The following is a 16071-nucleotide window of genomic DNA, read 5'->3' as shown; positions in this document are numbered from 1 at the left end:
TCTCTTTATTTTGGTTGGGTGAAAGTCATTGCAGCAGCGTGGACGGATGGTCAACGTGCGTGAGTATTCCAAGAGATGCCTGGTGAGTGTTAACGGGAAGAGTTCAGCTCTAGAGCTGAAGACGCTGTTCCTGCCTCCCTGGGCAAGTCGATGGATTTCTGTGTCTTGATTTCCACGTGCAAAATAAGGATGAAGATCCTGCTTTCCTTGTGCCCGGGGTTGTCTCGTTTGCTTGAACTGGGAGAGGCCACAGGAAGGTTTTAGAGGCAGAGAGGTCACTGGGATGGCAGACTTAGAAATGACCAGACAAATAGGGCTGTTGTTTGGCTGCGCTGCAAGACCTGTATTTTTGAGATTCCTTTTTTAGCTAAAACATGACAACACGAGGAATACCGTTACCCGTTTAGCATCCGCTTGGATCCGATGTGCGCTTGGCACAGCTTGGGCAAGAAATGGTATCGAGCAAGCAGGGCTTGCTCCCCAGTTCTGCCTTCTGGAGCCCTTTGTAGAGCAGCTAAGAAAACAAGAAGGAAAAGGGTCAAAGAACAGCTCTGCTAACTGTGGAAATTCCTCCACTTGTTTGTACAATGATTTTTACTTACTTACAAACCAGCTTTTACCTCTTGGGAAAACGGAGAACAATTCTTCATGCCTCCGAGTGACCTTGCTGCTTTTCTTTTGCCTTTCCAGCGTTAGCCTGGAAGCTCCTTGGAGCAGAGACTTGGCTGTTTTATTTCTTTTTTCCCCCCACTTTTGTAAATTTGCAGCTCTGGAGATTTCTAATAACAACAGCAAGACTGCAAAGTGGTTTCCAATAAATGCTGCGTTGTTCCAGCCTGTCCCATCCTGGAATGACGCTTTGCCAAAAGAAGCAAGCGCAATCCTGTCTGTTGGAGCAGACAAGGAAAAAAACCCTAAAAATAAAAGAAAAGAATGGCAATCTGAATTGACTAATTGCTTCAAAAAGGTAATTTTCAGTTCTGGGTGCCTGCACTTTGATCCAGCACCCCTCCGGCACTGGGGTGCACAGGCGTCTATTGACATGAGTTTGTGTCAAGAGGAAAAACAAACTCAAACATGTATAGGTAGAGCTTGAAAGAGAGTGTTGCGAATGGAGTATAAAACTCATGCTTAAAAGAAAGGCAGTAATTGATATAAATTGTTAGGTTAAAAATGTTTAACGCCTAAATTAGATGGTTGTGCCTTTTTTTGGGGGACCAGGGATTTTATTATTCAGCCAAACAGCCAGATGTTTACCTTGGGGTTTTGGTGACATGACTTATGTTTTCAGGTTATTTTATCCGGGAATTCAAAGCCCCGTGCTGAAATGTGGCTGTATATGTTTAGTCATAAAAAGGTTCTTGTATTTCTCTGGTCTGCTTGGCTCTCGTGTCTGCCGGCTTGGACCCCTTTACCGCAGCGCCTGCATTCGAACTGCGCGGCGCTTGAGCTTCGGCCAGCTCAGAAAAGCTTGGCCGCTCCGTGTGAACACAAACCAACGGCTCCGAAGCCTGCAAACTTAATTCTGCTTTATTTTTTGCTGGGTTTGCACAACTTTAATGACCAAGAGGTGAAACATCTATTTAAGCAGAATCAGAATCTCGTTCTGGGCTTTCAGATTCAATTTTTAACAGTTTTTTAGTCCTCCCAGTGTTCAGTTTGTATCTGGAATGGTTTAAAATCTAAGAAATATTTTAAAGGATCCTACGTGGGGAAGGCTGGTGAAGGAGAAATACCTTTCACTTTGCATTTTCACGTTGCCTGCCCTTGCCAGAGCTCTTGCCTGTTTTCTGTACCAAGTTGGCAGCCAGACCTTGCAGGTTTAAGCGGAGCTTTACTGAACAAAGGCACTTTATGTTTTGAACTCTGTGCCCTGAGTCTACACCACCAGCCTGGCCGGGCATTTATGTTAAATAAGGTCAACAAATACAGACAAGCCGTGTTTTGCAAATTAAAACGAAACAAAACAACAAAAAAAATGCCTTTCTGTAATTCTGTCTCTTTCTGGTTTCACAGGCAAGAAGAGAAACCCTGGGCTGAAAATTCCTAAAGAAGCATTTGAGCAGCCGCAGACAAGCTCCACGTAAGTCTGCAAACACTGCGGGAGAATAAAAAAGCAAAGCAGAAACCCCAGCTGGCACCTGCGTGTCACGGCCCCGCTTGCCCGGGATAACGGGGACCCTTGGCGAGGAGCGGGGGCAAAACACCTGGCTTAATGCTGGGAGCATCACGGAGGATAATAACAAAATAGCCCTTGGATTTCTCTTGTCGCCCCAGGTACACCCAGGGGGTCTCAGCCCATCACCCTCTGCCTGTTCTACAACTTGTGCTGCTTAATGATGTGCCCAGGAAAAGGAAGAAACCAGAACGGGCACCCGATTTGAACTGATGTGGCCCTTTGGCCACCCAGTTTGAGTAACGTGCACTTGACAAGGCGTAAAAGTGCATCCCCTTCCCTACATGCTCAGCCTTGCAAAAGAAAACCCTGTGCTTTCTAAGGCGATTTGTGCAACTCCAGCCTGCTTGGCTTTCTTTGCTTCCTCGAGGGTTGACTTTTATTAGGCTGTTAACCCGTGCGGTATGACTTAGGCAATCATTTACAGTGGTTTTAGACCTTTATGCCCGTTCAATCCATTTTTCATACAGGCTGGCAGAGATTTGGTGCTTGCCACCTGACTTGCCTTGCGCAATGAATCTCTGGGTACCTGCACGGGGAAGCTGGATGTGAGAAATGCCAATTCCAGCAGCTTCCTGGCCCCTTTTGGGGGTGACTTTGTGGATTTTGGTGGTATCTTTTGGTCCCGTGGAGCCAGGAGGCTGGTTAGGCTGCTCAGGGCTGAAAGAGCCTGGGGGGCTGAGGGGGTTGTATTTACTCACTGAGGGAAAATTGATCTTTGTAAGGAATATTTCACATGTGTTTTTTCTCTCCTGCAGGCCACCCAGAGATCTAGACTCCAAAGCCTGCATCTCTATTGGCGAGGAGGTAAGAACAGGAGTTACAGGGATGAGAAGACCTCTGGGGACAGGGGACCATCGTGGGCTGGCTGCTTGTCCAGGCGGGTTGCTCATGGAATTGCTAAATTTCAGCCAAAAGAAAGGGCAGATGAATAAACACCAGCTATTTCAAAATTGTGGCCTATTTTGTGTGAAATGGGGAGTGAGTGGGTAAAAGCCAGGAAGAGCCAACCTGGGGGCTTGTGTGAGCCCTGACGGTCACACCTTGGAAACTGCTTCCTTGGCTCACTAATTGCAGCTCATCCCCTGGAAATAACGATTATAAAACAAGGGGATTGCTGACAACAGATTTTATTCTCCTTGGCCGATTTAAAGCCTTATTCCGAAGTATTTTCCTTCGCTAATATAGAAGGCCATCTCATCAGGAATCCGGCTCGGGGTAGATCTTCCCGTCCTGGAAGCAAATTCTTCTGACAGCGTGGAAACTGGTCCACCTGGTGTTACAAAAATACAGCAGGGAGAAAACAAAACCGAGGACAGCTATTTTGATAGGAGAAAATGGCACAGCAGCATTCATAAAAGCGCTTTCAAGCTAGGCAGTAAATTTATTAGGTGCAAAAGATAGTCCTCGGTGTCAGCGAGTTAATTTATGAAGTGAAATGCTAATCCAACAGCGTTTTATAATGTCTATCTTTGGATGCTTTTCTTTCATTTTGGATTTTGTGTTTTCCCTGGCGTGGAGCTGGGGCTGGAAGGTGGAAAGAGTGTGAGATGCCTCTGGAGCGAAATGATGCAGCAGGGAGGCAGAGCAGATGCACCCATGCCAGGAGCAGAATTCCTCCCTGCAGCCCCAGGAAAAGCTCAAGCGCTCCAAAAAGGCTCCGTGCACGGAGGCAGAGAGCCCGTGTTGGGTGGTGCAAAGAGAAATGCACTTGTAAAACCCAGAGCTCGGTCTTTTTAACAGCTGCAGATGTGTGGTTATCTTGGAGGGACTGCCATGCCATGGTTTGCATTTCCCGTTGATCTGTTGCCTCTTTGTCCAGCCAGGTTCCTTCAGGATGTGCTGCTTCTTCCACCAACATTTCCACACTTGCCCCCGATCCCTGGGGAAAGCTGCTCTCCTTTATCTTTCTTTAAACCTTGCTGCTAAATTTATAGAATTTTATAGAAATGCATAGAAATTTATTTATAGAAATTGAAGAGTGGCCTTGAGAGACTCAAAGTGCTTTTTCCGAGAGGGTCCTGCTGACCGGCAGGAGCAGCGTCAGGCGGGCGGAGATGCTGCAATCTCTGCCATAGCACAAAAATGGCAGTCAGGGCTCCTTTTGCAGGTGATGTAGCTGCGAGTGGATGAGCAGGAGCTCACAGAACCGCGGTGTACGGGCCCTGCACGCCGTGTCATCCCCGGCCAGAACATTTCAGGCTGCAGGTTTTTGTTGGTTTTTTCCTTCTGCTGTGCCGGCAAAAAGCGATGCGGGATTATGCGCTGTGAATCAGTTCATTATGACCCGCTTCTTTCTGTAGGGTGATTGACTGATGTGGTTGTGCGTTCAGCAAACCGAATGACTGGTTTTAGTAGCAAAGGCAGATTTGAAACATCCAAAAATAATAATAAGCAAAAAATGGAGCTGCTGCACAATATCGCGGCAGAAAGGAGAAGGGCAGGTTGGAATGCACGGCTCCAAACAAAGTCATCCTTTGTGCAAGGCCAGGAGAAAGAGATCTCGAGTGCTAGACAAAATAAATCCTCCGTAGTTTAAAAATGGGGCACACTCAGCTGGTATTTGGTCCATCTACAGGTCTGGAGAAATAAGCTTTTGCAGGCCTTAATAAAATGGAGATATTTCCATGATTGTTTGTGGGAGGAGGAGGACGGAAGAAAACAATATAATAAAAGGCTGAAGGTGATTTCTGAAGGGAAAAGCTGCCGTGGCATTTTCTGTCGCAGCCCTTAGAGGATGGAGAGGCTGGAAGTGGTGGCAGTTGGAGGTGGCTGGGGGGACACTGGGTGGCCAGGGGACCATCCCACCAATGGAACGGTCCTTCCCACACCCACCCTGCTTAGGGTGCTCGTTACGAGCCATGTCCTCTTCAGAACTGCTAATTACTGCACAGTAATTAATCCTCCTGGCAGCCCCCAATACTGTGATTTTCTTTGTAGCCTCATGACCATGGGTAGAGAAGAGGGTGCTCAGAGGTGAATCTATGTGCCAAACGGCGGGATTTTAATGGCGTTTTGCTCCTTGCGTAGCACATGCACGCAGCAGCCACCTTCACACTGATGTTTTTTTTCCCTTGCAGAATTTTGAGGTGAAAGCCGATGACCTGGAGCCCATCTCCGAGCTGGGACGAGGTGCGTACGGGGTGGTGGAGAAGATGCGGCACATGCCGAGCGGGCAGATCATGGCAGTGAAGGTGAGTGACTTCCCAAGGCGCTTTCGGTCTGTGTCGTCGTGCGTGGGCACCCTCTGCGCGCTCCTTCGTGCATCTCTAATCTCGCTTGTTCCGATGCATGCTATCACTGGGATCGACTGCTTTCCTTAGGGAATCCTCTTTCTGGACAAGAGCAAAGAGGTGCTGACGGCCAGCATTAAAATGCTTTGTCTTGCAGCGGATCCGAGCCACCGTGAACAGCCAGGAGCAGAAGAGGTTATTGATGGATCTGGATATCTCCATGAGGACGGTAGATTGCCCCTTCACTGTCACCTTCTACGGGGCGCTTTTCCGAGAGGTATGGACATCCTGGAGATCGGTGGATGGATCCTCTCCCACGCTCTGAATTCCCATGTCTAGACTCCCTCAAAGTGCCAGGGGTTTCATCTCCATCTAGACAGGGAGACTTAGTAGAATATGGATTGGCTCAATCTCAGCGTGAGTAACTTGCAGCTACTTTTGGGTGAGCAAGGAGAGACGTGGTCCCATGTGAGGAGGAGCCCAGGGCAGCCGAGCCCCAGCGCCAGGGTTGTGCGAGGTCCCTGTGCTGAGACACTGGGGCTTGGTGGTGGCTTTGAGTGATGGGGATGGTGACTCTCAGCCTGATCCAGTAATGTTAACATTGTCCTGACTTGCAGTGAGAAAGCCACATGGGGGAAAAATGTGGAAAGCTCTGAAGAGCGAGATTTATTGAAGAGTTTTATTGCAGAGCTGAACCTTTCCTGGCTGAGCATGTGGGGAACCTCAGTCCTGATAACCTTCAGGACTCCTAAATCACTGTGACTCTGCTTTGGGAAAGGACAGCAGAAAATACACCCTAAATGTTAGTGGGCAGCATTTCGTTCCAGCTGGGGTGGAGAGAAAGAGAAAGCCCAGTACAGTTTTGTTGGATGACTTTTAAAAGACAGGGAAGAGGCAGACAGGCCAGCAAAAGGCAAGTGCCAGAGAAGACTTTTGCATGTGAAAGGAGAGGATGGTTTCTTCCAGTGGGCAGATGTTTGCTTTCTTTATCTTCAGGGAGATGTGTGGATTTGCATGGAGCTGATGGATACCTCACTGGACAAATTTTACAAACATGTCATTGACAAGGGCCTGACGATTCCTGAGGACATCTTAGGGAAAATAGCTGTCTCTGTGAGTATTAGCAGGGCGAGAAGGGAAGGGAAAGGGTATTTCTTTTCTAAACCAAGTCCTACATGACCCAGGCTCCCTGCTGTATTTGCACCAGGAAGAGCAAGGTCCACAGGCCAGCCCACATGGACATTCCAGTATCTGGTCTGAGGTGATGTTATTTATAAGCCATAAATAACCCAAAATGTAGTTGAGAGATGGCACAGCGTTAGATGTGGGGAGGACCCTCCAGCTCCTTTGCCTTATTAGGATCCAGGATCCCTTGGGAGATCCCTGGGTACCCACCATCACCTCGAGTTGCTGTGAGGGTGCAGGACCCATCTGAGATGTAGTTCTTTCCCACCCAGGAGGTCTAGTGAGGATGGGCTGGGTGAAGCCAGATAGGATTTGCTCCTCATCATGGTGCTTCCAGCTGTGATTCACTTTAGATTTCTTGTTTCAGATTGTAAAAGCACTAGAACATCTACACAGTAAGCTCTCCGTGATCCACAGAGGTAAGTGCTGGGCACACAGCCGTGACCGTGCTGGTGTCTGTCTGTCCTGCGCTGTGTACTCTCAACCAGGCACAGGGCTCCCGAAATACCTGAGATAAAATGCGCCTTTGACAGCAAAAATATTCCCCAGCATCTCCCATGTAGCAAAATGTAGTCAGAGGAAATGTCTGCTGGTTTGTTCTTTAAAAACTGGATGCTGGTCCCTGTGTCTCCCCAAGGTGCAGGAGGGTTGAGCTCCAGCCTCACCATGCTTGCAGAGAAGGGGCTGTTTCCCCCTGGGTTGCATTTCCCTAATGCATGGTCGAAATCCATGGTCTGCTTCAACACTTCTGCAAAATTAATACCTAAAATATCCTCCAGTGAATTCATAAATACCCTCCTTAAACTTTTCTACATTCTCACCTCTAGAACATCTCAAAGATGCCATGAACACACTTAAACTAATTTGCAGTGTTGCTGTGTTGCTGCATGACACCTTTATTTTTAAAGGGTCATTTTCAGTTTGTCGTGAGAAGGAAAAAGGCGTCTCTGGTGTGTGACTGCCGGGGAAAGGAGCATCTGAATTGAACAGAGTTCAGCTCGAGCAGGCTGTCACATTTTGTACGTTCTGCATGTGGCTGGGGGTTGAGTTTCTGCCTTCTGTATCATTTACAGTAGGTGGAAAATGCTGCTCGGCTTCTGGATTTCTGTTTACTTGTTTGATTTCCACTGAAAATTGTCTTATTTCAGCATAGTAACAGATGGGTGAGGATCTCAGGTACCTGAAGCTTTTGATTGCAAAGTGCTGATTAGAGAGCAGATGTTAGTGAACTGTAAACCACCCAATTCTAATAAGCAGGACTCACGAGCAGCTTCTGGCCACCTTCGGATGGTGTTTCAGCTCTTCTATTTAATAGTTTATCACGTGTAGACAGAGGACCTTCTTGCAGAACAGACTTTATTTCTGGGTGGCAGCAGGGAAAGGATTGCTCCCTTTTGAGGATCAGTTCCAGGACAAGAGAAAAGAGGGTAACCTGTGCTACCTGCGCTGTGTTGAGATTTGATCTGGGATTAACCTGACAGAGATGATTCCCTGCTGTGCAGGAAAGCACCTCTCATGGATATCACTTACTGGCTTCTTTCTGTGCCTTAATTTCCCTTTCTGATGTTGATTATAACTGCATTCGCAAGTGTGAATGCACCAAGGATTATGAGGCCATGATGGGAAGCAGATAAATCTGGCAGTAATAAATAGATGAGACACTGGCCTTATTTCCATAAGGTGTGGAGCACCCACACGCCTGCTGCCGTTCACGTTGCCTTCAGCTTGGTATCCTTAAAACGAGAGGCCATTTCTGAAATCCTCATCCTTGTCTTAGTTTATTGCTCGCTCCTTCCCCTGCAGCCCCTGCTCCTCTTCACCCTTTTCTGCCCACCCCTCATCCTTTTCCCGTGGGTTTTTCCTTTTGCTGGCATGAGACCAGATCCAGCTGGGGACTTGGCAGAGCTGCAGCCGTTTGCAGACACCCTCTGGAGATGCCTCCAGCCCTTGCGAGCACTCCGATGGCTGTGGCCATCTCCTGCACGCTGGGATACAATGGCTTCATGCAGGGTGACCTCCCACCCCCCACAAATCAGAGAGGGGAGTCTGCAAGTGACGGGACACTTGCACGACACATGACAGGCCCATGAGCAGTCACCTGAACTTGCTGTATTTGCGGCCAGCTGGGTTTCTGGCGTGCGCAAAGCGCTGGGGTCTGCATGGGCACCTTTGGTGCCCTCTGCTGATAGGAAGCTCTTTGGCTTTTTTTGGCTTGGCACAGCCACCCATGCATGACTGACTGTGGTATGTGTTCCTTCTTGCAGATGTAAAGCCCTCTAACGTGTTGATCAATACGCAGGGGCAGGTGAAAATGTGCGATTTTGGAATTAGCGGTTACCTTGTTGACTCGGTTGCTAAAACCATGGATGCAGGATGCAAACCCTACATGGCTGTAAGTTGAGCTGCCAAGAAGCTGCTGTGGGACAGCCAGAGGAACATGAGCCTGGGCATCAGGTCACCCTAACGGGGGAAGGATCAGCCTCCGGCATGTGTCCTGGGGACGCATTTTGGAAGACATATCCCTCAAGTTACTTGTAAAGCAGGCAGAGAGGGGAGATGGATCTCATGGGTCAGATCAGATCTCCTGGGCACAGCTTCTTGCTGCCTTATTGCCTCCCTGTGCCCTTGGGGAAGGCTCTGCCATTACTCTGTGTTGCATTTTTGCTGCTTGCCTTGTGGGGACAATAGTTCTTTCCATCTGGGAGGAAAAACAGTCCTCAGGGAAGTGGGTCCCGCAGACTCCTCCTGGGAGCTGCTGTGCAGCCCTGGAGCACTTGCAGAGGGTGAAAACAGTCCTGGAGAATTGTGACTGTTACATACCAGATGTGCTGGGTCAGCTCCACCATCCCAGTCCCTTGTGCAGGTACCATCTGCTTCTGGTGACCCATTTCAGTGCCTGCCTTTACTGGCGAGGATGTGGGACCAGATCTGGCCTCATGACAACCAAGAGGGCAAGCTGGTGGCATGGGCTGAGTGATCGTGACCTGTCACCCTTAAAGACCCACCTGAGGTCGGTGAGCCCTGGGTGCAGGCATCGCCTTGGGGCCATTGCTGTTCCTCACCCACCTTTGTCTCTGTTCACAGCCTGAAAGAATTAACCCGGAGCTGAACCAGAAGGGCTACAGCGTCAAATCCGATATCTGGAGCCTGGGGATCACGATGGTAGGGTGACTTGGGGACTTGTGGTGATGCCGGGAGGTTTGAGTGTTACTCGTGGATTTGTTCTCTTCCCCGTAGCCCCTTTGACAGTGGTGGCACTGGTTCCCTGGGAAAGTGGCAGGGTGGGAATGGGAATTCAGCTCTCAGGGGACAAGGGAACATGCTGTAGGGTTGAAGGGAAGGAGGATGGAGCTGCTTTGTCAGCTCTTTGCTGCCTTTGGTGGGGTGACACCCTGGTGGGGACGTCCCTGCTGTGGTGGCCGCGGGCTGCCGGGAGATGGCAGCATGGGCTAAGGCGAGGGCGCCCGGTACCGCGCGCCTGTCGCCTCGGAGCAGGTTGGATTTCAAAGCACAAAAAAAGTACCTCCCAGCGCTCAGCAATTAGCAAAGTCCCCCTGAAGAGAAGGAGGGGTGGGCGGCATCGCCCACGCAGCGTTTCGGGGGAATCCATCTGCTCGCAGAGTCGTTTTATAGCACAGTTACCCATTGCAATGTGGGGTTGTTTTTTAACTTCCTAACCTTTCCCAAGCGCTGTCTAACACGAGGGTAATGGAGGCTGCTGGGTCTCCTCAGGCCTTTCCCTTTTGCTGCAAGACATTGTGGCCAGGCAGGGTGGGGAAATGCCACGTAAAATGCCAAAAAACACATACCTGGGTGGGCACACAGGAATCCGAAATCCGTGGGGCGGGAGGACGAGCTGTGGGGCGCCCACCCGCCGTGGCTGAGGCGCGGGCTCTGTCTCCCCAGATCGAGCTGGCCATCCTGCGCTTTCCCTACGACTCCTGGGGGACGCCCTTCCAGCAGCTCAAGCAGGTGGTGGAGGAGCCGTCGCCGCAGCTCCCGGCGGAGAAGTTCTCAGCGGAGTTTGTCGACTTTACCTCGCAATGGTAAAATAACCCTCTTGGCCTCGCTCGCCCTGGCCCCGCTCGCCCCCGCCATGTTGTGGGAGGCTGAGGAGGGCAGGTGCCGGCAGCCTCCTATGTGCCTGTTGCCCCGGGCATCTCTCTGGGGTACAACCCACATTTTTGAACAAATTTTTGAGCAAAACTTTTCTCCAGGGGAAGGGACGTGCATTCACAACCTCACCAAACCCTGAGGACCAGTCTGTGACCTGGCGCTGTGCAGGCAACTCGCGCTTTGCCAGAGCACCAGTGGTGGTGGTTGTGGGGCCCTTTGATGGCTGAGGTGGCGAGGAGCAGACTCGTTTGCTTTGAGGAAAGGATTTAGGGGACTTTCTCAATCCAGTTTCCCCCACATCAACAGCACAGGGTGTCTGTGGGCAGGTGCAGGCAGGTGGGACTGCTGGGTCCCTCATGTCTCCGTGGCCGGTGAGGAGCAGGACACAGAATGGCTGCCTCCCCTGCCTCCCGCTCCCGAGGGGACACGGCTCTGAGGGCAGGGACAGCACAGAGTTTGCCCCACGGGGGCCCCCGCCAGCAGCCGTCCCGCTACCGGGGCCCTCTGGCTGCTGTGCTGCTTTCCCTGGGACTCGGAGCTGGAAGCAGCGGGAGAATTTGGCTGCGGCGTAGGAAAAGGCTTGGAGCAGATGCAGGCTGTCTGGAGGCTGAGGTTGCTGCGTGAACACACAGGCTCTCCCAGCACCCGGGGAGACTCACAGCTGCCCTCGTCGTATGGTTCAAAGAGCCCTGGCAGCGGCCCCGCGGCTCCTGACGGCTGCTCCCTCCAGCTTCCCTGGAAACCGCCTGGGAGGCGTTTTTTGTGTGGTTTTTTGAATTTTTTTATTTTCCAGGCGCTGCAGTGCCATCCACAGCTTGCCAAGTTGGCAGGTGGATGGTGGGTTAGCATGGTAGCCAAGAAAGGACGGCAGATCGACAAATACAGAAATGTGAGATTGTTCCCAAGCTGCCAGCGTCAGGGCCTGGAGCCCGGCCGGCTCTGCTGTGACCCAGGAAGGGGATTATCAGCCACTCCTGCCCGAGGACTTTAAGTACCGACACTCAGATTCTTCAGAGTCTTGTTCAAACATGTTTTTGAGGTCCCCGTGATTCAGCTGCACCTCTCTACCAACCTGCGTTGGGGAATACCTGCCAGTGCCCACACCGCTCCGTGTCTGTCAGAGGTGGGAGCTGGCTTGGAAAAACCCTCTCACAAGACGCCCACCGTTTTTGCAAGGCCCACGCAGAGATTTTGGACCAGCTGCCTTTCTCCCATGCTGCTGGCTCGCTGCTTGTTATTGCAAAGTTGCCTGTTTGTGCCAGGCAGGCTGTTATTCCCCACTGAATATTTTGCTTTTGCAAGCACGGTGTCTTGCAGCTCTAGCTGTGGCTGATTTAGGAGTAGGAGGTCCACAGCTGTTCATGATGGTTGCAGTGAGAATGACCCTGCTGAGCAGCACTTATGCCTCAAAAGCTCATGCTTTAGGGAGCATGTGGTGGTCCTCTCTTTGCAAATCCTATTCCCTAGGATTGCTGAAGATCCCCTCAATGCCAGTGGAGTGGCATGGATTCAGAAGAACGAGTTTTGGCTGCAGGTTGCACCAGTTTTGTGTTGTTCAAGTCTGAGGTTTCTTCCGACACTGAACCAGGTCACATCAGCTCAGTGTATTGAGACTGGCCTGGCCTAGGGCTGTGTCAAATTCAAGAGGTCACAAAGTGAATCACACCATTGGGACAGTGAAAGTTCGATTACCTGTAGGGGCTGCAGGGAAGTTCCTGGGTTGTCTGAGTCAGGATCAGATCCAAATATGACTCTTCATTCCTGAAGATTTACATGGATTTCAGTAACTTATCACCAGATTTCCTGCTGTTAGTAACCTGGGAACAAGGTTTTTGTTTGTAGGGGTTCTAAATTATAGATTTATACTCAAGATTATACTCAAATCCTGCTTCTGGACACACCTAACCTTCAAATCCACCTTAGCATCTCAACTTGGGCTGCTTTTGAGCTCAGAGGATGTGACACATCCCGTACCTTCGGTTCAGCAGTATTGGCACGTATCGTTACTAGGTTCCTCTGTTCATTCACAACACGACACTAAACATGAGCCCGCTACACACAGCAAGCAGGAAATATCTATTCAGTGTGTGTCCTCCGCTTCCTCTGGGCTCCGGCAAATCCCAGCAGAGGAGTGACTTATCATCGCCGAGGTTCTCACTTTTGTTTTGCTCAGTGTGACACCTTTTCCCCGCCACCGACGTGTACGTGTGTGAAGATCTTTTCAAGTTGCTCCAAGTGTCTTTCCCCTAAATACACTGTCAGGAAGTGAGTAGAGATTACGTCCTGTCTTTTAAAAGCTATTTTCTGCTGGAGGGAAACCAAAATAACTTCCAGCTACAACCCTCCAGAGCCATCTGTTGTAGGAGAGAGGAGAAAAAAAGGATGTCCCATGTAACCGTTCCCACTGATAACAGTGTGGTGATAAACAAACAGTTGTACACGTGCTTGGGAGCCACTCGGTGACCGCTCCCAATTAGAGGTTAGAGGCTGTATCTATTGCCTTACTCGCTGGTCTACTGGATAATACCCCAAAAAACCAATTGTACCCGGCTCCCAGCAACAGGCAGTGTCTTGACTGGTATCTATGGTGTGTCTGGATCTCTCGTTTGACCTTGTGCTCACTGCATTGTGTGTACCCAGCACCGTGCACTATCCAGAGCCCATGTGCAGGTGGTGTGGGCTGTAGGTGTCCTGAAGGCCTAAGCTGTTTGCTTAACATACGAATGAGTAGTTGAACTTACTCTACAGGGACTTGAAACCTTGCTTTTGTCATGGTATCATTTTGCATACAGAATGTAACTTTAAAAAATTCTCTTCTTTTTTCATTAAAGCTTGAAGAAGAATTCCAAAGAACGGCCAACATACCCAGAGCTTATGGTGAGTGTGCCTGTGTTAAGCAGCGTATCGGTTCAGAGCTGAGATGGGTTACAATGGGATGCTGAAGACAGGGTTTCCAATAGTGACTGGTGATTTGAGATACTTAACATCTCTGTTTTTGTAACAGATGTGAAATTCATGGTGCTTGAGGGTCTTGGGAGGGTGACTGCAAATCAGAGATGCTCTATGAGATGTCATTCAGATGTTATTCCGGTCAGCTCAACAGAGAAAAAGATGTAAAAGCAGTTAACAAATGTGCTGAGGAGCAAGACATAGGCACGGAAGAGTCAGATGGTGAGGATAATAACATCTTTCTCTTGAGTTTGCGTGGTGGTTTCAGACACCTGAGTGACACAGTGCACCACGGATGCTCCCCATGGGCTGCAGGAGCTGGGTGGCCTGCGAGTCTTTACTGTCACCATGCCACGCAGAGGAGACTTTTTGGACAGAGTAATTCCTGGATGTTAGGGACAGAGACGAGTCTGTGACTAATAATTCCGGTTATTGAATTTCATCTGCTGCTTAGACACTGTTTGCTATGAGCACGTCTAGGACAGAGGAATCACTAAGGGAAAAAATGCTGATAAAGGCTCACGATGGGGGAAACGTGAGGCAGCGCAGGGCTTCGAGGTCAGCTGCGCTTCACTGCCGGGCTCCCGGCACGCAGACACTGGTGTTCGCTCAGCCAGAGCTGGAGCTGCCGAGATCAGGGGCTGTACTGAGATTTTTCTGCTAGAGCTCCACAGCTTCGTGGCCTCTCTCTCTCCTGACTTGCTGGTATTGATCCTGCTGCTCCTAATAGCCAGCAAAAAGCTCTAGAGCTTAGGAGTCCATGTTTTACTCCTGTAAGCATCTAGTTGGTTTTTTACTCTCACCTGATTCACAGCTTGCTGAAGGCAGGAAGGTCCTAACTTTGATGTTTCTGAGGATCTTGACCCAAACGCTTGCCTGTCCCTGTGTGCCCACTCCTGTCTGGTGCCACTGGCAAGATCTTCTGGATCCTTCCACCTTTAGGGGGAAACTGCTGCAGAATTTCCTTGGGCACTGGTGTCTCCCACCCCATAACTCTTAGGACGTGCATTATGCCAAGCAGGGGATCAGCCTCGTCGCTGCCTCACGCCGTCTGCTCGGAGGTGTTGGGACCTTTGCAGTGTGGAGCTGCCAGGGTTTAAGGTGCACTCTACCTGCAAGACATGCTGGAAATCCATCTACCTATTGGATGTGAGTTGGAAGCAATGAATAATTCCCATAGCATTTCTTGCTGGGCCCCGTAATGTAGTTAGACTATATATAGATCAGATTTACACTCAGTTTGCCCAAATACTGGTTTCACACAAAGGGAGGCCCAAGCTTTATGCCTCATTTTTTTGCCTTTTTAGTTTTTAATTATTGAATAAATTCATACATATTTTAAGCAAATTTCTGAAGTTTGCCAAATGGCCTTTTATCAAGAAGGTTCACCAGAGCAGCTCTGTCTGTTGCAGCATTAATACCCATTGGCAAGCGAGCACATTTCTATTGAATTAGGTTCTTGGATCACCTCTCCAGAGTATCTCAATGCTGTGGTATTTTATGGCTGACATGGATGTTGCGAGGTCTTGTGGTTGAGGGTTGCTGTTTTGTTGTTTTTTGGGGTTCTTTCCTCCCTCCTCTCTCTCTTAAGGCATTAAGTTGCGGTACTGGATTGGACTTGTCATTTAGACCAAGACTGCTCCCTTGCTTTCCTGTGGAATTGAGGTTTCTCATGGAAAGTATGACTCTGTGCTATCTTGAGCATCAGGAAAACTGATACAAACGCTTAATTTCATTTGCAAACCCACTTCCCCAGGTGAAGCGGAGCGTGAAACTACTGCAGGACTCCTCTCCGGTGGTCTGCACATTGCGTGGAGCACATCCCACCGGGCAGGGGGTGTTTTGTGCCATAACCAGACTCGGGCGTTGCAAAGGGGTTGGGCTCACTGAGAGCCGGGGCTGTCGGCCACCGCTGCCACCCATGTCACGCTTGCGGGCACTTCCAGTAGCTCTGCTTTGGGCGCGACTTAGCTGGGATGTGAAAGCAGCAGCATCACGCTGGGATAGTAACGCAGCAAGCCCTTGGGGCCAGGTCTCAGAGTTACTCAAGACACTTCGATTCCCATGACTGTCTGACCCAGGGAGACCTTAAGTGATGTCTGGATCCTTGCCTCAACCCATTTCAGCTCTGTTTCCCACATAATTGTGCTTCCTCTTCCTTGCTGGTGTGTCTTTGGGTCGCGTCCCGGCTTCTCAGAGCTCCCTCTTTTTATTCACTTGGTAACTTTCCGCTCAAGCCCACCTTGAAAATTCTCGTTTCCTTGCTCCTCTTTTCCCTCCATGTGGCCACAGCCATAAGTGATCATTGAAATAGCCAGTGCTCAGGGACTGGGGTGAGGGGCGGGTTTGAAAAATCCTGCAAACTCCTAATTGTTTTTAAAAATCTGGCTTGAAATGAGAGCGTCAAGAATC

General features: G+C 49.9%; 1 protein-coding gene across 1 annotated transcript in view; it reads left to right on the top strand.

Moving 5' to 3' along the window:
* MAP2K6 (mitogen-activated protein kinase kinase 6) overlaps positions 1-16071 on the top strand; it is a 47730-nt gene that overhangs the window by 19397 nt on the left and 12262 nt on the right. The window contains exons 2-11 of the mRNA XM_082067256.1: positions 2017-2083; positions 2935-2983; positions 5257-5370; positions 5567-5686; positions 6406-6522; positions 6962-7013; positions 8859-8986; positions 9679-9756; positions 10501-10640; positions 13542-13587. Of these exons, the coding sequence (XP_081923382.1) occupies positions 2017-2083; positions 2935-2983; positions 5257-5370; positions 5567-5686; positions 6406-6522; positions 6962-7013; positions 8859-8986; positions 9679-9756; positions 10501-10640; positions 13542-13587 (911 nt within the window). The remainder of the gene's footprint in view (positions 1-2016; positions 2084-2934; positions 2984-5256; positions 5371-5566; positions 5687-6405; positions 6523-6961; positions 7014-8858; positions 8987-9678; positions 9757-10500; positions 10641-13541; positions 13588-16071) is intronic.

The sequence above is a fragment of the Streptopelia decaocto genome, assembly GCF_964273445.1.
Source record: "Streptopelia decaocto genome assembly, chromosome: 16".
In the NCBI taxonomy this organism is placed as follows: Eukaryota; Metazoa; Chordata; class Aves; order Columbiformes; family Columbidae; genus Streptopelia; species Streptopelia decaocto.
This window is presented reverse-complemented; position numbering and strand designations above follow the sequence as displayed.